The sequence below is a fragment of the Melozone crissalis genome, unplaced genomic scaffold (genome assembly GCF_028551555.1).
Source record: "Melozone crissalis strain CALT ecotype California unplaced genomic scaffold, PUWL_Pcris_2 ptg000537l_1, whole genome shotgun sequence".
In the NCBI taxonomy this organism is placed as follows: domain Eukaryota; kingdom Metazoa; phylum Chordata; class Aves; order Passeriformes; family Passerellidae; genus Melozone; species Melozone crissalis.
In genome coordinates, this window is record NW_026536235.1 from 2,470,222 (window position 1) to 2,492,060 (window position 21,839).

The window sequence follows — 21,839 nt, forward strand, 5'->3', positions numbered from 1 at the left end:
CTCATTGCAAGATGTGCATCTATGTATACTCAGACCAACATAGCTATAACAGAACCACTACATGATTATAATTAAATATAGTAATTTTTTCATTTCAACCCATTATGAGGTCTGTTAAAAAAAAAGGGAAGATCCTTCCAGGAAATACTCCAAAAATATTCTAAATATCCTGATTCTTCTTCCTGACTTCCTGTGCATTTCACATTGACAATAGCACCGAATCCTCTCAGAAACAGTTAATTTTGCCCCAGCAAAGATGTAAAGATTTCTCAGGGCAAGCTCTGCAATTCCTTTTGTTTCTGTTATTAGACCCCCTTTTTAAGACAAAAAAGGAACTTTGTTTCCAAGCAAATTCAAAAATCTTTTTAAGAATTTTAATTAAGATGGGACGATGCCTTCTCATTACCAGATACTACTGGATGGATTTAAAGTCAAAAAGGTGTGTCAAAGGATGACCAGGCAAAACCTTCACTCCACCTGACATTTCTCAACCCGCTTGTAACACTTCCCTTCTTTGTTACTTCTCCTGTTCCAGTGAATCTGCTGTGTGCCCGGTCCCATGTTTGAAATGTAGCACTTTCCCTGGGCACATAACTCAGTAATAAATCACTCTCATTTCCCAGAAATGCCTTATCTTCAATTTCAGGTACGCTAAGGGGCAGTGGAAGCCCCACTGGGCTGCGGCAAAGGCTGTCCAGAGAAGCTGTGGCTGCCCCTTCCCTGGAAGTGACCAAGGCCAAGCTGGATGAGGCTTGGAACAAGCTGGGGCAGTGGAAGGCGTCCCTGCTCAGGGCAGAGGGTGGAATGAGATGAGGTTTAAGGTCCCTCCCGAGCCAAATCATTCCATAACTCCACGATTCTGTGAACCCCCAGTCTCCCAGAGCATCCTCCCCATGACCAAACTCATCCTCGGCACCACCTCACGCGGCTCCTGCTCCATCCGTATGGGAGCCACCAGCCCCATCCTGACGGTCAGCACCCGAATTCCCTCCCAGAGCCACAGCCATCCCCACAAGAGGAAGGAATAAATGCTTACGAGAGCGCTCCCAACAACGTCAGTGCTGAGCCGGGCTGGATCCGCCTTCCCTGTCCCTGTCAGCAGCGGTCATTGCTCAAGAGCCCGCCCGGAGCTGGCCGTGGACCCTGAAAGGGGCGGCATCCCCACGACATTCTGCAGGAGGTCCTGAAATGTAATTAAACGCTGTGGTGAAACCAAACCGTAAACAAGCCATGAATAAAAACCCCTTGAATTATTTTGCTAAACTATAATTACACAATAAGGAAGCAGATTAATTAAGTAAAATATAAGTCCTGAAACAGAAGCTTGCAAGCAAAGCAGTTTATTTTAATTTCCACATTATTTCATATGAGATAGAAGTGTTTGCTGTGGGTTTAAAATGTTGGAAGCCATTCCTTGCTGCCAGGCAGACCAAACCCAGTGGATAAATTAAATTTTTGCATCTGAGGCACCTCCTGAAATGTATATAAGGAGAAGGGCTCTGCCTCAGAGGAGCTAAAGGAGATCTCCTTCTTCCAGGCCCTGCTCCTCCGCGTCGCTGTCACTGCCCACCCACCCCAGCCACCATGAGCCGACAGTGCTACACCTCCGGCTCCATCCTGGGCAGACGAGGCTTTTCCTCGGCCTCCGCCGTCTGCGGCCTGGGCAGGGCCAACAGCAGCTCGGCCTCCGTCTGCCAGCCCGTGGGACGGAGGTGTGGGATCGGTGGCTTCAGCAGCCGCAGCGTCTGTGACCTGGGCCGAGGCCAGAGGATTTCCTTCGGTGGCAGCTGCCGCAGCGGCGTCTACGGCGGGGCTGGCGTCGGGCGCTGCGGCGTCGCGTACGGCGGGGGCCGCTTCGGCACCGTCGTGGGCTTTGGGAACTGTGCGAGCTTCGGGGGCCTGGGCAGCTACAGAGGCCTGGGGGATGGCGTGGCCATGGGGAGCTACGGCGGCGGCATCGGCATCGGCCTCGGCGGAGGGAGGTCCGAGGGCATTCGCGGCGTCAGCATCCACCCGGAGCTCCTCAAGCCCCTGTGCGTGGGCGTGGACCCCGAGGAGTGCCAAGTGCGGACCCACGAGAAGGAGCAGATCAAGAACCTCAACAACCAGTTTGCCTGTTTCATTGACAAGGTGAGAGCCCGCTTTCCCCACCCCGTGTGTGTCCCCAGAGACAACATGGGGAGCTATTTCTCCTGGTGCCCTGGTATTTAACCTTTCTTATGAGCCATGGTGGTCCTGGCCTGGGCACCCTCTGGATTTTAGCCTTTCACCAAGACAACACTACTAGTGTTGTACCTTTGGATGGTCACTAACCTGCTAAAGGGGTCAGGACCAGCTCCAGGGATATTGTAAATCCAAACCTATGAGTGATGAGATGAAGCACTGAAGGATAGGAAATTTTATTTCAAGTGTATAATCTGATGTTGCTCTCACAAATCTATAAACTCCAAAGGACTTCTGCATTCTTAAAATAATTTGTGTTTCATGAAGGTGATGTGGAAGGATGAATTTAGTTAAAATGGGAGGAACGATTTTAATTTCTTTGTCCCTCCACTCTATGAACAAAATTATTTGGTGATTTCCTAAAAAGATGTAATTTATCATTGTTTTCTTGGCTACATGTAAGAGTTTTCATGGCTGTTTAGAGAGCTGTTATGGGAAAGAATTTTTCAAACAGCAAAGAAAATCTGCTCTGTCTGATCTGATCTTGATTTTCCTGGAGAGTTGTTCTGCAACCGGAAAAACTGAATCCACCCAGGAGCAGCAACTCCTGCTTCTTCCCATTTGTAAAATGACTTATTCATGACCCATCAAACTCCTAGAGAGCCCTTTAATCTAGAAGTGTAAAGGCATGATAAGTATCCACGATTGGAGTTTAAATCAGATACATCCAAATGAGGTCCTGGATGGAGCTTTTAGTGCTGAGAAAGACTTGTTACTGCCCTGGGCCGAGGATCCAGTTCTGGGGCAGGAGTGGAGGTGTCTGGCTGAGCAAGCGTTGGCTGAACCCAGGCTTGGCCTCCACACAGAATGAAGGCACTGATGTTGCTCAGCCTGAGATTCGAGTCCTGGGTGGGACCAGTTTAGCTCAGAGAAGATGCTGGTGCCGCTCAACCCCCTGAGACAGCAGCACCTGACCATTTGCAATTCTGATTTGATTTTCACTTTTCCCCTTGGGAAGTACAGAAACCCTGGGACAGGAGAGCCTGACCCTCCCATCTCTTCCCTGCCCAGGTGCGGCTGCTGGAGCAGCAGAACAAGGTGCTGACCACCAAGTGGGAGCTGCTGCAGCAGTATGTGCTCCCAGCATCCCGGAGAAACTTGGAGCCTGTGTTTGAAAACTTCATCTGCAACCTGAGGAAGCAGCTGGAGTGTGTGATGGGGGAGCGAGAGCGGCTGGAGAATGAGGAGCGGTGCCTGCGGGACCTGGTGCAGGAGTTCAAGTGCAAGTAAGTCACACACAGGGAAGCTGCAGAGGAGGATGTTGCTGGCCTGGGTGGTGTCCCTGAGTGTGAATCTAAGGAAATTGCACTGGATGGATCAACAAACTGGGGCACAGGGCAAGGCACTGCAGTAGTGGGTGAATTTCCTGCACTGGAGATGGACTGGGAGACGTTTTGAAGCCCAGTTTCCTTAGGGAGCAGGATTGGAAGCCATTCTTCCTCTGCTTCCTGCAAACCCATGTGGTTTGCCATATCAAATCTCCCCCACCACCTGTTCCTGTGTTTCCCCCAGTGCCATCCATTCCCACAAAACAAACAAAACCCTCAGCCAATTTTCTCCACCGCACTCTTTTATCCACATCATGCTGGGATTCATTCTCTCTTCCCAGAAGGAATGTGGGAATTTTTTTTTTTTTTTTAATCTAAGCTGTAGATGCTCCTTAATATCTCCCCATGTGCTCTACTAAGCCACAAACGAGGTCACTGGATCAACTTTCCCCAGAGTTCACCATCTGAGGTGTTTTTTCTTGCTGAGCCACTACTGAGCAGGTCCAACTCACAGAATCAGCATCTTGTGAAAGTTCTTGCAGGTCCCAATTACTGATTCATTATGCCCTGACTGTGCTCCCCACTGCACCCTGGAGTTTCACAGTTTGCTCAAGCTCCTGAACTTCCCCTGGAGCATTTTGGCCAGTCTCTCCATAAACACTCTGAGCACAGTCCTGGATGCTCTGCAAAAACATCTCACAAAGCAGAAGGGCTGGAAGCAGCAACCCAAGCCTCCAGCTTTGCATTTCTGGTGGTTTGGCTGGATTTTCTGTCCTCTGACTCCAGCCACCCAAAGCACTGGCATGGCTAAAACTGCTGAGTAAAACCCAATGAGGGGGTAAGAAACAGCAATGAAACCAAAAAAAAAAAAAAAGATAAAAAATGAGGTGCAAAGTGAAATCTCATTTCCCACAGTCTGCAGTGGATGGTTGGGTGATGGAGATGGGACCCCCAGGGCTCAGCACCCCCCTGCTCTGCTTTCCTGCAGGTATGAAGATGAGATCAACAAGCGCACGGCAGCAGAGAACGAGTTCGTGGTGCTCAAGAAGGTGAGCCAGGGCCAGATAAGGGGGGGCAAACCCTGGGTTGGGGTCAGTGGGAGAAGTGGGGAGTCCTGGCACCATGGCACAGCGTGATGCCCCAAAACTGAGGCAACCCAAGGAATCTGGAGGGCCTCCCTGAATTATTCAGCACATGAAGCCCAAACCCACATAGTGCTAAGGGCTGGACATGGTGGAGTTTTCTCCTAATGTAAAGAAAATGTGGGATTTGCCACAGTCATTCCTTCACCTCTTTTCACCAAATTCCTGGTATCTCTCCAGGATGTGGATTGTCTCTACCTGACCAAGGAGGAGCTGGAGGTGAGGGTGGGCCTCCTGAGACAGCAGCTGGAGTTCCTGAAGTGCATCTATGCCGAGGTGAGAGCTCCTGGCCCAATCTGCTCCCTGGGCTGAGGCATCATCTCCTGCCCTTCCCGCCTGAGTCTTACACCAAGAGTGCAGGGAAAAGTGTCTTTTCTGAAAATCCTAGAATTGCAGCCCAAAACTTGTTGTCTTTTAGATGTATTTGAGAACAATGCTGTCACACCTACTTTGGGAAGGCATTATTTAGTCTTAGTTGCTACATTGCTGCTCACAAGGGGAGGGATCTTTTGCCTGAAAACCTCTCAAATTCTAATCCAAACCATCCCTGGGCTGGCCAAATGTTTCTAGCCCTTTTTTTTTTTTTTTTTACAGTAGTCAAAATGTAAAAATATTTTTATGAAAATAACACTTCTGTTTACAATTCCACAATTTTTAACAAAACACACAGGGGGCACTTTGCATGGACACCTTTTTGAGCTAAACGCCCTCAGCAGGGGTCAGTGGGGCGCAAAGAACGTGAGGATTCCCAATCCAGGAAAGCACTGGCACAGCCAGGAATGCAGAAGTGGCTTGTTTCACCAGAACTCCCCACCCTCCCTTAGGGAACTGCATGCAGCCATCCCTTGTTGTGCCACCAAAACAGGTCCCGGCTGCCAGGTGTACCTGGACACAAGTTGCCCAAGTGGAAAACCCCATGCTGGGAGTTCAGAGGAGAAGCTCCTCCAACCAGACCCCCCTTGCTGGGCTTGCTGCTGGCCTGGCTGGGGCTGGGTGAGGGAATGGAACTGATGCTCTGGTCCTGCAGGAGAGGGCTCAGCTGGACTGTCAGCTGTGCGACACCTCTGTCATCGTGCAAATGGACAACAGCCGGGACCTGGACATGGAGGGCATCATCAAAAGCGTGGAGTGCTGCTATGAGGAGATTGCCCAGAAGAGCAAGGCCGAGGTGGAGGCTTTCTACCAAACCAGGGTGAGTATTCCACAAATTTCTGTGACAGACCATTCCTGAGACCATTCCTGAGACCATTCCCATCCTCCATGATACAACTTTAACCCACCTCACACTGTGTATTGGCTTCAGTTTGCTTAAGAAAGTTGTATCAAAAAACACCCCAAACACAAACCAACCTTAAAAGTGTGGTTTGAGACATTTTGGTACACGCAGAGCAGATCAGAGTGTTTAGAGATGTCCCCTTCATGCACTCTGAGGAGCATCATTACTTCCCAAAGGGCAAACCATAGAACCCTAAGGCTGGAAAAGAGCTCCAAGATCAGCAAGTCCAGGACCCCCTGAGACCCTCACCTTATCCGGGCTGAGGCCATGTCTGGGTGGTGCCCAGGGAACACTGACCCTGGTGCAGCTTCAGAGATTTCCAACTTCCCGGGGAGGAGGGGGGCCTGGGAAGGGGGATTTGGGTGCATTGACATCATCCCCTTCCCGTGCAACAGCTGGAGGAACTCCACAGCAGCCGGGGCAAGTTCTGTGATGACCTGAAGAACAACCAGAGTGAGATTGCCGAACTCAACAGGATGATCCAGAAGCTGCAGTGTGAGTCGGACAATGTGAAGAAACAGGTAGGACCAAGGGATGGATCCACCTGGGAGTGCAGCTCCTCCATCAAAGGGCATTGTCCTACCAGCTCCCACCCTGTGGGGCTGCAAAGAGCCCCCTGCCCCAGATTAGGTCTATTGTAACTTCTCATCTGCTGCTCATGCACACAAAAAAGCAGATTTACTTCTCACTTTGCAAATAAGAAGTCCATGGGTTTGGCAGTACCAGAATAAGTGTTTGCTGTGAGCTCCCACCAGGCTGTAGCCAACAGATCCCATTCCCTTCATCCCAAGTATCTTGGCCACCACAAATCCAGCCTAAATCTTGTCTCTCTGGCATTTCCTGGCTGAGGAATATATGAGCAACACTGTGGAGATACCCCTTAATATCATCCTTGGCTGCCCTCTTGCCCAGAGGAATTGTGCCTGGAAGGAACCACATCCAATGCCAGGCTGGATGTGGTTTGGAGCAGCCCAGGCTAGTGGAGGATGTCCCTGCCCATGGCAGGAGATGGGACTGGATGGGCTTTACCTTACTTGACTGAAGCTTTGTGGGAATGTCCTCCTGTGGCTGTCCCCAGATCTCAGCCCTGCAGACAGCCATCTGTGATGCCGAGCAACGAGGAGACTGCGCCCTCAAGGATGCCCGGCAGAAGCTGGTTGACCTGCAGACAGCCCTGCAGCAGGCCAAGGACAAGATGGCCTGTCTGCTCAGGGACTACCAGGAGCTGCTCAATGTCAAGCTGGCCCTGGACATTGAGATTGCCACGTACAGGACGCTGCTGGAGGGAGAAGAGAGCAGGTAGGAGCAGCCCTGCATGCACCTTGTAAGGATGATCAGCAAAAGACAACGGGAGGAGAAAGAAATGCTGCACCCAGGGCTGCAGAGGGGGGCAGAGTCCCTTTTCCCTCCCACTGGGTGCAGAGGGGATCACACCCCCATCCAAAAAGAGGATGGGATATTAGTAAGACCATGGAATTAGGGACTCAACGCTGCAGTGCTTTGGTGGGCAAGCATCTCTCAGCAGAGTGCCCCTAACGAGCTGAAGGACGTCAGGTTTCTAAGGAGGCAGTGGCTGGGCTCTGTTTGCTTGTGAATTTGAGGAATATGTCCCTAAATACATGTCTGACACGTTTCTTTCCTTGACAGGATATGCACCGGCAACCCTGTGAGCGTAGGTGAGTTAATGAACCCCGTCTCGATTTCCTTACAAGCTTTTTAAGTTCGCAACGCTCCTTTTGAGCCGGGTTTTGGCTGCTCCGGGCGTGACCGAGCGTGTTTCTCTCCCGCAGCCGTGGTCAGCGGCGGGGGCACGGTCGGGGAGTGCCGGTCCCTGTCTGGAATCGGAGGCAAATGCACCGTGAAGAGCGGAGGGGCCGGCGCGGGGCTGGGCATGGTCTCGTCCTTCGGCAACGCCGGGTTCAGCGCCCGCAGCGTGGATTGTGTGCCCAAGGTCGGGGCGGGATTCGGGGCCCGGAGCGCGGTCAGCTGCGTGGGGAGGGAGGTGCTCACCGGCGTGGACGGGGTGCAGTGCGCCGCCGGGATGGGCAACCTGGGCAACCTGGGCAACCTGGGCAGCGTGGTGTGCGCGGGCGTGGAGCAGTGCGGGCCCGGCGCCGTGCTGATCCCCGGGGCGCCGGGGGTCTGCGGGAACAGGTTCAGCACAGCCGTGCGCGTCGTCAGGACGAGCCGGTAGAGAGCGGCGGGCCCGAGACGGCAGATTTTATAATAATCAGCATTTCTGCAATAAAACAGTATTCCCCCTCCCTCTGACAGCCACAGGGATCACACAACCATGCGCTAGGACACCGCTCTGCCTGAACCCTTAGCCTGATAAAACCCACCCTCTCCCTGATGTCTTTCTTGGGGGAAACTCCCCCCTGCCCCCCCGTCCCCCCCAGCCAGGTGAGATTTTAATTTCAGAGACCATCTCCCTGCCTCCACTCATCATCTTGGCTTTTCGGTCACCCTGCCCTGCTTGACCCCTTTCCAGCAGAGACTTTTAATGCAGCTATTGCGAAAGGATGAAAAATCTGGTCATCCCAACTTCAGAGAGAGAAGCCACAATTTAATTGTCCAAGAGAAAGCTGCAGCTGTAATTTACTTCTTTAATGACAGCAGAAAATCCAATTTTTCCTGTTTACAAGAGGGTTGGGAATGCTTATGCAAATTGGTCCAGGTTGCTACACTGTGTTTGGTAGAGCAGATTTTAATTACACCCCAACGAGCACCTTATATTTCTGTAGTTAAATGCATGTGTTGTTTTTCCTGTGTGCAATAGACGGAGTTAAAGCTTTTCATGTGTAAGTGAACAGAGTTATTACCCTTCGCTTACTCCAGACTTTCAGCTGTACCTTCAATAAACTCCATGCATAATTCATGCTGCACTGCCTGGGCTTTGTTTCCCTCCCTCATAGTGCAAATCATAGAAATTTCCTCAAACCTGAGTCTCCAAATGGGTGGAGTTTGGAGCTTCAAGAAGATTTTGTCTGCTCTCTTTCCTGAAGCACCTTTGCATACCTTTATTCCATCCACTGATTAGTGTGGCCACAAGGAAGTCTGGAAAGGAGGCTATTTACCATCTGTGGGTATGCAGTTTGCTTGGGATCTCTCACAGTGTCTGGGATCTCTGGAGATGGAACAAAAAGGCAGCCAGGCCCTTCTTTAAGGAAATCAGTGAGAAGCAGCTCAGGGAGGAACAGGAAAATAATCCCATACCACACCTGTGAAACCCTCTCACAAGAGTGGGTTGATTTTAGAAGAAGGTAAGAGCAAAGTGCAGTTTCCCAAAATGCAGCTCCAGGGGCTTCTTCCTCAACTGCCACCTTCCTTAAAATACGTGAACTCACACAAAGAGCAGGGTCTGGAGATGTGGCTAGACATGCTCCTCCATCATCCCTTCCAGGGAGGGAAAACCCTCTCTCACAATTTTAGGAAACTGGGATTTAGGAGAAATCACATCATCCTCTCCTTTTTCTCCGTGAGGTTCATAGAATCGTGGAATATCCTGGCTGGGAAGGGACCCACAAGGATCATCAAATCCCAATCCTGGCCCTGCACAGGACACCCCAAAAGTCCCACTAGATGCTTGAGCGTTGTCCCAATGCTCCTGGACTTCTGCAGGGCTCCCAGTTCCCCTGGACAGGGACGCCCTGATGGGTCTCCATAACTTGGCTGGGAGGACCTTGCCATGGTGGCAACTCAGCCCAGCTGGATGGACAGCTGGAATCACAGGAAAACAAACCAGCCCTGCAGCTTGTCGCTTCCCACAGCTCCCCATGGCAGAGCCAACAGCCCCTGAGCCAGCTCTGCATCACCCTTGGAGAAATCCCTGTGTCCAGCCCGGGGCAGCACAGGCTGCGGGCAGGTTCATGTGCCCATGAAAGGCTCACCAAGAAGCAGGGGCTGGAATTTATCCCCCCATGTCCCACCCTGCTTCCAAGACCTCCCTGCTGACTCACAGCTTCTTCTCCTTGACCTCTGCAGGGCTGGAGGATGAGCTCAGCCCCCATGCCAGACTCTGTCCTCGTGGGTGGGATGGGGATGAACCCAGTGTGGGATGAGCTCTGGCCTCTGCTGCTCTCCCACCATGGGGCATTCTGGCTCCCCTCGTGGTATATTGGATGTGATCACTGGGAGCAGAGCACTAATTCTGTTTTAATAAATGCCACAGTTGGCTGGGGGGTGGTGAAAGCCAAGTGGGTCAGCCCTTGGTGAGAAAGCAAAACTTGCCCTGCTAAAGATGTTTTTGGAAATGTTGTCTTCAGCTTTTCTGCTCTGTGAACACAACTCAGGCTCCATCTCATTTCTATGTAAATACCAAGCAGAAACACCCAAAACAAGAAGCTTCCAGTGCCCCAGCAGCTCATAATTTATGTTGATCATCTCCCTGCAAAGCAATACCTGAACACCAAACACCAGCCAGCTCCCCAGGGGGCAAAAGCAGTCTGGCAGCTCTTGCATTTCTGGGAAAAAACCTTTAATCATCCCTGTCCTCAACTCCCAGCTATTGCAAAAGCCATGTTTGCTGCTGCCTGCTTGCAGATGTTCATGTAGATCAGGGTATTTTGGAGAGAAAAAAGCCAGGAATGTGGGTTTGGGGTGGGTGGAGGTCAAATCCTGCACAGTGTAAATCTGGACGGACCCTTTTGTAAATTGATAGAGTCCAAAACTATGGATTCATGGAATGGTTGGGTTAGAAGGATCTTATAAAACTTTCTTCTTCCACCCCCTGCCATGTCCAGGGACAACTTCCACTATCCCAGGTTGCTCCAAGCCCCATTCAGCCTGGCCTTGGACCCTTTGAGGGATGGGGCAACCACAGCTTCTCTGGGAAATCCACTGCAGGGTCTCCCCGCCCTCACAGGGAGGAATTTCTTCCCTATATTTGGCTTTGACTTTCCCTCTCTCAGCTTGAGCCCAGCGCCTGGCAGAGTTGATGCAAACAGACATGAAAATGCCACATCTGCCTCTGGGTTTGGAGCGCCAGCCCTTGCGTCCTCCACACCACCAAGCAGCCCAGGAGGGAAAGGAGCATTTTTCAGGTGGCCTTTGCGTCTCTCACATACCCTGTGGATAACGAGCCGAGGGGAGAAGAGTGTGGGAGCCTGAAGTGACAATTCCTTCTTTCTTCTTGGCAGCCCCACCTTTAATCCCATTACATTAATTCAGCTCCAACATCTGATCTGAACCCGTTCTTCAGCTTCAGGACAAGCTGCCTTTACTGGGGTCAAGGAACCATGAATACAAAATCTCATTTTCCCATCGCACCCTGGCTTTGAATTTTATGCAAATCACGGAGGCAATGGATGCTCATGAATTTCAAGTGACATTCCAGGTTCAGACCCACATTTTCCAAGAAGAAACAAGCTGACCTGCACCATCTTGAAATAATGTCTCACTGCAAAGGGAAATTCTCGTTCAGTGCCCCAGCTCTCCATTTGAGCCTGCCCAGCAGCATTTATCCAGGGATAATCAGATATTTGGTCTTCTGTATTCAGTAGCACCTGTTTAGGTGTTCTTCCAGAGATGGCAGTGGGATTTTAGCTCCTTAATGATTTTGTAGCTCTGGGGCACAGGGATGTGTTTTGAAAGGCAAGTAGAGTCCTGTCCTGTAAATATATTTAAGCTCCAGTCCTGCAGAATTCAGGTAAAGCCACCAGGGCAGCCTCATGCCAAAGAACAGCTGAGCTCTGACATGCAAGGGATAAAATACTCTCAACATTGCAGTTCCACAAAGTCTGAGATACCAGAAAATGTCACCACACCCTGTTGAATGTATCTTTTTTCCCAAGGACTCCGGGAAGTAAAATAAGGAGGATTTGTGGGAGTATTTTTCATGCTGGTTAAATCTGCTTCTGGCAGCGTTTTGGATGGAATGTTCAAAGGTCTTTAAAAGAAATCAGAGCTAGAGAGAGACAGAAACTCAGGACTGATTACATCCTAAAGTGGGAAAATCACATCATTCCACAGAGATGGGCAGAGAGTTTTTCAGAAAATCTGCCTCTTTTTTTGAAATGGTTTTTAATCAAGATGAAAATGCATCAATCACATCATCAGCTAGCTGGAGAAATCACAACACAGCCTCTGCATGGAATGGAGTTGTCCTCTGGAAATGCAAATATCCAGAGGAATAGCATAGAAAGTCTGCCATAGGCCAAATAATGAATATAATTGGGCCAAATTTGAGGTGGTATTTACATCTGGAAAGGAGAAAGAGGAAAACTTGATCAGGACCTCTTTGTCAAGTCATCCCAAAGAGATGGTCCCTGCCCAGGGAGTAGGAACAGCAAACTGGATAAATTAGAGCCCCAAAAGGGGTGTCAGGTTTCATGAGCATCAAGCCACCTTCTGCCTTCAGGTGAAGAAACCCCATGAATTATTTTTGTTCAGATTTAACCATTTTGTTCTGTCTTTCACTTGAGTTAGTCCAGAGGACTCTCCACTGATCTCTGTGTTGATGTGCTGCATCCTTTAAGCAGAATTGTGAATCAAAGACATTATTTCTGGCTTTATCACATTTTAATTTTATTTTTTTTTCACAGTAAGGAAATTATAGAATCATGGAATCCCAGAATGGTTTGGGTTGGAAGGAATCTCAAAGCCTATCTCATTCCATCCCCCCCACAGGCAGGGACACCTTACATTAATCCAGGTTGCTCCAAGCTCTCACAACCTGGCCTTGGACACCTCCAGGGTTAAGCAAAATAATACAAAATGCAATAACCCATCTCTGTGAGGAGATAGAAATCTGGGTGTTAGATAACTCTTCCAGCTGAGCAGATCCAGCCCCAGGAGGCGTGTTTGGGTGCAATCAGGGTTTAACAAGTCTCAGGGAGACAGCTGCCTCCTGGCACGTCAAAACCATGAAGGCACTAAATTGATCGCTGGACTTCCATGCAGCCAAGCCCAGATCCCCGGGGGATAAAAGGGGCACCCTGATTGCCTTTCCCCAGAGAGCTGCAGAGTCTCTCTGGCTGTGTGGGGCCCTTCTGTGCCGCCGCGATGAACCGGGCGCTCAGCATGAGGGCAGGAGGGGGAGGCCGATCCTACAGCGCTGCCTCGGCCATAATTCCAAGCAGCAACAGGGCTGGCTTCAGCTCTGTGTCTGTGGCACGAGGAGGAGGAGGAGGAGGAGGAGGAGGCTTTGGGAAGCTCGTTGGAGGAGGTGGTGGCGGCAGTTTTGGCGGTGGTGGAGGTTTTGGCAGCAGGAGCCTCTACAACCTTGGTGGTAGCAAGAGGATTTCCATCGGGGTTGGAAGCAGCTTCCGAGCTGCTTTTGGAAGTGGAGCTGCTGGTGGCTCTGGCCTGGGAGGTGGGGGTGGGTTTGGCCTGGGGCTTGGTGGTGGAGGAGGTGGGTTTGGTGGTGGTGGGGCTGGTGGTGGCCTTGGGTTGGGGCTTGGTGGTGGAGGTGGTGGACTTGGCTTTGGTGGAGGTGCTGGGGGGCTTGGCTATGGTGGTGGCCATGGAGGTGGGGGAGGGTTTGGCTTTGGTGGACTGGGGGGGCTGGGAGGATTGGGAGGATTCCCTGCAGGAAGGAACCCCCCGGGGTTTTCTGGGGGCCCACCTGGAGTGGGTACAATCCAAGAAGTGACTGTAAACCAGAGCCTCCTGGCACCGCTGAACCTGGAGATAGATCCAAACATCCAACAGGTGCGGAAAGATGAGAAGGAGCAGATCAAGACCCTCAACAACAAATTTGCTTCTTTCATTGACAAGGTGAGACTTGTTGGGTGCTGTGGATCTGTGGTAGAGGGGGAGTGGGGATCTAGTAGGCACCAAAATAGCACTTTAGAAATCTACAGTCTTTCACACATTTCCTCCCTGCATGTCTTGGTTAACAATAATGTCCTTCTGAACATTGACAGGGCAGAAAATAAGACAAGAAAATTGTAGTAATGGGATTAGATCCAGGTTTTGTGCCTGAGAAACAACACAGATTAGTTGAAATGGCATAAGTCACTTTTGGGTCGAGGTCTAGTGGCTCAACACCACTCACTCTCTGGGCAGTCACAGCAGATGTCTCACTCTTTGTTGTTTATTGCCTGCAAGATAAAATCCTTTTTGTATTGACTCAATTGACTCAACCACTCAAGTCCTTCCTCAGCTTTTAATTGGATAAATATGTTGTAAGTGTGAGCGAAAGGAAGGGCAATTAAGCAATTTTAGCATTAGTACTCAGACCTTGGCTTTAATGAAGAAAGATATGTATCTTACAAAGAAAGAAAACCCAGAGGGTGTGAAAGAAGAACTTCACTGTCTGATGAAGAAAGACCTGAACCCAAATTTTCTTACCATTGCTTGTTGGCTTCCTAAACCAAATTGCCTCTGAAGAGAATTGTCCACTAAGGGTGGATTTGCTCAGCTACAGGTTGGGCTAACATAGCCCTGGATAATCTAGAGGATATTCTCAGTTTGGAAACTCTTAGTTCGGGACTCCCTTGGCTCCTGCCATGCATCACTGCCAGCGTTGAATATTGGCTGTCAGCTCACAGGTATCTTCTGCCTAAGCCTCTTCTGCCTCCCAATGCTCAGGTTCGCTTCCTGGAGCAGCAGAACAAGGTGCTGGAGACCAAATGGACCCTTCTGCAGGAGCAGGGCCAAAAAAACAATTCTGGCAAGAGCAACCTGGACCCGCTGTTCGAGGCCTACATCAACAACCTGCGGCGGCAGCTGGCCAACCTGCTCAATGAGCGGGGACGCATGGACGGGGAACTGAAGAACATGCAGGACCTCGTGGAGGACTTCAAAAACAAGTGAGTGTGAAACGGGCTGTAAATGGTTCAGCTGAGCATTGAGCAGCGGGAGTTTGCACCCAGAGGGTAGCCAGGCACTGAACAGGCTCCCCAGGGGATGGTCACGGTCCCATGGCCACCAGAGCTCCAGAAGGGTTTGGACAATGCTCTCAGGCACGGGGTGGGGTTGGTGGGGTGTCCTGTGCAGGGCCAGGAGTTGGACTCAAGGATCCTCATGGGTCCCTTCCAACTCAGCTGATTCTATGGTTCTATGATTCTGTAATTCCATGATTTTATGATTCATGCCAAAAATTTCAATTTCTGAAAGTCAAACATCCAGACTGAAGTATTAATGGAAATTTCTCTAGGAAAGGGGAAAAAATTCTCCAGTTTGTGCTCCAACCCATAACATAGAACATCTCTAATCACCTCCAATACCCCCTATCTCTCCCTGCAGGACTCATTTTCCTCAACAGCACCAAAAAGGGTCATCGACATTTTTCCCATCAAAAAATGGAGATTCAGCCAGGACACAGCACCTTGGGATGGCTCTAAACCAGATTTACCTTCCTTGTTACATCTGCATTAAGTAAAAAATATCCTTTCAGCCTTCTGAGAAAGGGGAATCTCACACATTGGAGCTGGACAGTTCCCAGGAGGTTGATTTGGAGATGCCATCCCCAGTCCAGATCACTTTGCAGTCCTACCTGGACACCTGTTCTGCTTCTTGAGGTCTGATCCAGCACCTCTTTCCCCTTATTTCTGTAGATATGAAGAGGAAATCAACCGGCGCACGGCAGCAGAGAACGAATTTGTGGTGCTCAAGAAGGTGGGTGAAACAGGAGGTGCTGCAGATGCTGAGCCAGCCCCAACCGTTGCACAAACTGGGAATATCCTGAGGGATGGGACATCTCATGGAGCTGCATCCTCATCCTTTAGAAGGGTTTTAATTCACCATTTGTTCATGGTATTGCGGGAAAGGAATGGAGTGGCTTGTAGGAAGGAAGCAAAATCTCTTCCCACTCTGGTCCCACCACACACAGAGGTGCAAAACAGACCATGTAGGGACAAAGGGGGTCAGTCATGCCTGGCAATACCAGGTACCAAGGCCAAAGAGCCAGGACCTCCCTCCTTATCCACTTCCAAATTACACACAGCACTTTTATGGGGCAAGAGATGCCGTCTTGGTGCTCTTCCAGTGGGATGTGCCAAGCACAGCTTCTCTACCAGGCAGCAGGGAAAGGGGCAGCCTTGTCTCCAGGCTTGGCAGTTTCTTGACTGTGGCTAGGAATTTCTTCCTGGCTGAGAAGAGGATCCAGGTGCCACAGGTGTCCCCACAGCTGCTCTTTTCCAGGACGTGGATGCTGCTTACATGAACAAGGTGGAACTGGAGGCCAAGGTGGACGCCCTGAGTGATGAACTCAACTTCCTTCGAGCCCTCTACGAGGCGGTATGGACAAATCCCTGATTCCTGCCCTGCCGTTGTCCTTGGCTGGGGAATGCCACCACTCTGAGGGTTGGGAGAGGTAAGTGCAGCTCCCATGTGCTTCCCACAGGAGCTGGCCCAGCTCAGCGCCCAAGTGTCCGACACTGCTGTCATCCTGTCCATGGACAACAACCGGGACCTGGACCTGAGCAGCATCATTGCCGAAGTCAAAGCTCAGTACGAGGACATTGCCAACCGGAGCCGCGCCGAGGCCGAGGCTTGGTACCAAACCAAGGTGAGCTGACCCATCATTGCCACACGAAATCCCTGCTGCCCCTAAGAGGGGCTGTTTGAGCCTTGTCTCCTCCAGCCAGACTCCTCAGATGATTCAGGTTACATCTTCCTTCTCACCTCAGTTTGAGGAGCTGCAGGCCACGGCTGGGAAACACGGTGATGACCTGCGCAACACGAAGGGTGAAATCTCAGAGCTCAACCGGCTCATCCAGAGGATCCGCTCTGAGATAGAGAACACGAGGAACCAGGTAGGAATGGCAAAAGGAGCCAGCAGAGCCCCATTCTGTTGTCCCTCAACACCACAACTCAGGTTTGCTGATCAGGGACTTTTCCAGGCTCGTTAAAGGTGTTGAATTCCCGCCTGAAAAGGGCTTCACTCTGTAAAATTTAACTATTGAGTTGTTCTTGCCAGCCTGGCATTTCAACTCCAGCCATGTTAGCTCAGCTGGAACATTTTCCAAGAACACCACAGCCAGAATGGGTTTCTTCCTTGGGTGACTCTCACCCAAAGCGAAGAGCAGCTTTCCAAGACCCCCCATCCCTTGCAGTGTGCCACCCTGCAGACGGCCATTGGAGACTCAGAGGAGCGCGGGGAGATGGCCCTCAAGGACGCCAAGGCAAAGATGATTGACCTGGAAGACGCCCTGCAGAAAGCCAAGGCTGACATGGCCCGGCAGCTCCGGGAGTACCAGGAGCTCATGAACGTCAAGCTGGCCCTGGACATCGAGATTGCGACCTACAGGAAGCTGCTGGAGGGCGAGGAGAGCAGGTGGGAGCAAAATCCTTGTGGGGATAATAGTGACTGTCACTTTTCCCATCAGAGATCGGTTCCTCTGCCTGTATCCATAATTTTGCTCTAATCTTCTCTAATCCCCCAACAGGCTCAGTGGGGAGGGACTGAACCCCATCAGCTACTGTAAGTATCACAGTTCTGGATCCCAAAGTCTGGCTTTGGGAGCAAGGCCTGGGAGAAACCGTGGGGAAAGGGAAATTTTGCCCCACATAAGACTTTTGGAGCCCTCCCCTGTCATTATGGGCTTGTGCAGGGGACGGAAGTTGGGTTCAAGTCCTGTGGGTCAAAGCCCTGATGGTGGTGCTTCCTGGAACTGGGTGACTTCCCAGAGAAGCTGCCCCTTCCCTGGAAGTGTCCAAGGCCAGGTTGGAGGGGTGTGGGGGAGCAACCTGGGATAATGGAAGGAGTCCCTGCACATGACAGGGGCAGGGATGGGATGACTTTTATGGCCCCTTCTGGCCCAGCCCATCCCATGATTCCATGGCTGCCAAGCAGATGTCCAACCCTCTGATTGCTTTTCCTTGCAGCGGTCATCAGCTCCACCTCCGGCATTTCTGGTGGAGCTGGCTTAGGAGGAGGATTTGGTGGACTGAGCCTGAGTGGAGGAGGCGGCGGAAGTGGTTTTGGCCTTGGAGGAGGTGGTGGAAGCAGCTTTGGTCTCGGAGGAGGTGTTGGAAATGGTTTTGGCCTTGGAGGAGGCGGCGGGAGCAGTTTCGGTCTTGGAGCTGGCGGCGGAGGAGGAGGAGGAGGAGGAGGAAGCTACAGTTTTGGAAGTGGAGGAGGACTCGGACTTGGGGCTGGAGGTGGTCTTGGAGGTGGATTTGGAGGAGGGAGTGGTCTGGGCACTGCTGGCAGCTACAGCCATGCCGGGGGTGGCAGCAGCGCCCTGAGCACCAGTGGAGGGAATTTCAGCTCTGGAAGTGCAAAAGGCACCAACCCAGGTGTGAAAATCGTCTCCAAAACCTCCTCCAGCAAAAAGAGCATAAAAAGCCAGAGCCTGAAGAATGCCACAGAGCCTGAGTAAAGCCAAGCCCAGACCCTCCTCTGTTCCTCCTGCCCACCGTTCTCCCCCACCTCCACCCTTCCAGCTGCCCCTGCCCTGCTCCTGCTCTGTAGCTCCCACACATTTGGATCTTGGGTCAAGAAAAGCAGTGGAACACACAGAAATCAGAGCTCTCCAAGTCCCTGGAACAGGAGTTAAAGGAAAACATGGGCCTAAGTGATTGTTCTGAATGGGGAATTGGTTTGGTTTTCCATTTGTGTTTAATAAGGCCAAACAACTTGTGATTGTGGCCACCCACAGCCATCAGCTGAAACAGAGCAAACAGCAGGGAAAGTTTTAGCTCAGTTCTGGCTTCTTCATCCCAGAAGCCCAGGCATGGGCTGGGAATGTGTGTTTAGCTCACCCTGCTTTGCCTTCACTGCTGGAATGAGCCCAACTCACTCCTTCACAAGACAAGCTCGTCTGCATCAGAGCTCTGGGTTATTTTTCTGCTGTCTAGAAATACCCCTGGAGGCTACCCAAAGATCCCAGGCAGTGGCTTGTAATGTCCCTCTTAAAATTTTCTTCAATCTGAGTCACTCTGGTGAGATGGAAAATCCCTCTTTCCTCCATTCACAGGCAAGTTTTGAAAGATATGATTCTTCCAGATATTGTGAAGTTTTGCTGCTGAGTCAGCTCAGGCACTTGAGCCTGACCAGGGATTTGGAGCACTAATGTTGGAGTAGCAGCCTGAGATCCCTCCACCCACAAATGAGAATTCAGTGTGCCACAACCTTATCAAAAAGCTTTTCCCAAATCACTCTCCCCTTCCTGCCCTTTCTCTTCTTAAATGAGTTTGCCCACAGTGGCCCTTACATGTAACTTTGGGGGTGGTTTTTGTCAGAGGATTGACCAGTGATTGATCCAGAACCTATGAAAAAGGGCTTGTTTTCTAAATTATAGGATTTAAAAATTCTAAATAATGTCTGACACAATGAGTTCTTCTAAAGCAAGAGCAGTGCTTGCTGTTAAATGGGGTTTCTGTCCTGTCCCATGCAAGGTGTTGCTGGAATGTCTTCAAAAATTCCCAAATCCTCCAGCATCCAAGTCTTGCTGTCTTTCCCCGTGGCCTTGGTCACAGCAGGTGGGAAAAGTCTGAGATTGCGAAAATCACGCAGGAAAAGCTGCCTGAAGGGCCGTGTCCACAGCTCCTGGGGGAATTCCAGCATCTCTTCTCTGTGTGGGTTCCTCTGCCACAAGAAAGACCTTTGGGAAACTGGGAAGTGCAGCCGGTTCCAGCCCAGTGTGTGGGAAACAGGGATCCCAAAGGAACTCCAGCATCCCAAATCTATTTTCCCCTTTTCTGGTGGAATTTACCCCTCTAGCCTTCCACTCTGTCTTTTTTTTTTTGGAAAGCACCATTAAAAAAGAAAATTGCAGCTTTTTATACTTCCATAGTAGTGACGCGACTCCGTGTTTCCCTTCCTCTCTCTGTTTGGAACGTGTCCAATAAAACCAGATTGTAATTTATTTGGTTTTTTTATTTATCTTTTTATTCTAAACCAGAACCAGCAATAGAAAGTATTTCCAACCTTCATCAGAATGAGCTGAAGGCATGTTTTCTTTACTTCCAGGGAAAAGCTTTGAAATTCTGATTAAATTATCATGAAAATCTTGAAATTGGTTGTCCCAAAATAAATTCAAGAATTGGAGAAAACTGGGGGAGGAAGAGGAGGAAGAGAAAGAGGGTGGAGTTTTATCCATAAGTGACAAGATAATTAATCACCATTCATTTATTAACTTACTTGGGTTAATCCAAAATATTTTCTTCCTTGGAAGGGAGGGTTTGGGGCATCCAGGCAAAACCTCAGGATTCAATTTTTCCTTTCTTAAAAAGCCAGGGCAAGCCCAAGTGTCTGCAGGGCTCTTGGGGAGGCCTTATCTGGAAGATCTGGGATGGGGATGGGTGCTGCAGCACAACACCACGACTGATGCAGATATTTCAGTCAGTCATTGCAAAAGGAGAATAAAACAAAGTGGAGAAAAAGCCCTCAGCCAAACATTATTGCAAAGCCCTTACTGAATTACAAAGGTTCAGATGATTTGCTCTGCCCTGACCTTGCAACATCCTGGCCCTGCATAACTCCGGGCAGATCTTGGGAAGGAGCAGGAGCAGGGGAAGGAGCAGGAGCAGACATGCCAGCGTGTCCTGGCAAGTTCAAAGGAGATGCTTCAGCAAAACCTTGCTCAAACCCAGGTGCACCAAAACGCAGCAACATCTCATCCCCTTTGCCCAGGAAATCAAAGGAGCCTCAGTGAAAGATTAAATCCAGGGACAAAACCAGACTCAGAGTCCCAGAACCCCAGAATAGTTGGGGTTGGAAGGGCCCTCTGGAGCTCACACAGTCCAACCCCCTGCCAAGGCACAGATACCTGGAGCAGGTGACAGTGGAGGGCGTCCAGGTGGGCTTGGAATGTCTCCAGAGAGGGACAATCCATGCCCTGCCAGGGCAGCCCTTCCAGGACTCTGCCACCTCCATGGAAAGAAGTTCTTCTTCACGTTGGGGTGGGATTTCTTGTGTTCTGGTTTATGGCCATGATTCCTCGCTGCCCAGGGAGGTGGTAGAATTGCCATTCCCAAAGGTGTCCAGGGGATGACTGGATGTGGCACGCAGTGCTCTGGGCTGGTGATGAGGTGGGGATTGGGCACAGATGGGATTTGATGACCCTAGAGGTCTTTTCCCACCTCGGGGATTCTGGGATCCTTGTCCTGTCGCTGGGCACCACTGAACAGTCTGACACCATCCTCTTTCCACCCCTTGGAGATGTTCACATGGATTGATGAGAAACCCTCTCAAATGAGATATTTTAATGGATATTTGGGTATTCTTATGATTGTTGGGATCCCCTCTCAGCCTCCTCTTCTCCAGACTGACCACGCCCAGCTCCTGCCATTTTGCCTCATCAAAGAGATGCTCCAGACCTCTCATCACCTTTTTGGCTTCCACTGGACCCTCTCCAGGAGTTCCTTGTCCTTCTGGAGCTGCAGAGTCCAGAGCAGAACACAGAACTCCAGACGTGGCCCCACCAGGGCCAAGCAGAGGGGCAGGATCCCCTCCCTGACCCACTGGCCATGATTTTCCTGAGGCATCCCAGGATTCCATTGGGAATTCCATTCCTTCTGATCATGAGCATTGCTGGCTCATGTCATCCTTGCCTGTCATCCACCAAGACTCCTCAGTCTCTGCTGTCCAGAGGATGTTGCAGACAGGCCAAAAAACCAGTGAAGGTTAAAAATAAACTCTGAGTCACCTCGATTTCTGACCTCGCCAAATTGCACAGGTTGGGTGCGAGGATTTAACACAGCTCTTGACAAGCCAACCTTAACAAAGGAGAGTTTTTAACATCTTTTTTTATAGTCCCTTCTGAAAAAAAAGAGCAAATCAGAGCTCAGAGGCAGACAGGAGCCCTGTTCCTCCTCCCCTTTCTCTGCAGTGCCCTCACCCCCCAGACAACCCCCCGTGACATGTCCTGCCTCTCCACAGGGAACTGTCCCACCTGAGAGGACAGCACAGCCCCCCTGCAGCCCTGAGCACCTTCAGTGGGACATCACTGCATGTGAGTGTCACAAAACGAGAAAGGAAAGTGTGAGGGACCGAGGGGTTCCATAAGAATTTTCCGTGTTTTGGTGCCTAAGCCATCC

The 21,839-nt window shown here is 50.6% G+C and overlaps 1 protein-coding gene and 1 pseudogene across 1 annotated transcript; both read left to right on the forward strand.

Moving 5' to 3' along the window:
* Window positions 1-1,584: 1,584 nt before the first annotated feature.
* On the forward strand, window positions 1,585-8,138 carry LOC128950334 (keratin, type II cytoskeletal 4-like). The gene is made up of 9 exons (XM_054295216.1): window positions 1,585-2,130; window positions 3,235-3,449; window positions 4,480-4,540; window positions 4,814-4,909; window positions 5,661-5,825; window positions 6,305-6,430; window positions 6,988-7,208; window positions 7,557-7,585; window positions 7,700-8,138. Exons 1-9 carry the CDS (start codon window positions 1,585-1,587, stop codon window positions 8,101-8,103), a joined length of 1,863 nt encoding a protein of 620 aa, XP_054151191.1. The 3' UTR covers window positions 8,104-8,138.
* Window positions 8,139-12,803: 4,665 nt separating this feature from the next.
* Window positions 12,804-18,178, forward strand: LOC128950332 (keratin, type II cytoskeletal 5-like; annotated as a pseudogene).
* Window positions 18,179-21,839: the final 3,661 nt, after the last annotated feature.

Coding starts and splice junctions, on each gene's coding strand:
- LOC128950334 (XM_054295216.1), top strand. CDS start 1,585: ATGAGCCGACAGTGCTACACCTCCGGCTCCATCCTGGGCAGACGAGGC. Junction 4,541..4,813: donor AGTTCGTGGTGCTCAAGAAG/GTGAGCCAGGGC, acceptor GTATCTCTCCAG/GATGTGGATTGTCTCTACCT. Junction 4,910..5,660: donor TGAAGTGCATCTATGCCGAG/GTGAGAGCTCCT, acceptor CTGGTCCTGCAG/GAGAGGGCTCAGCTGGACTG.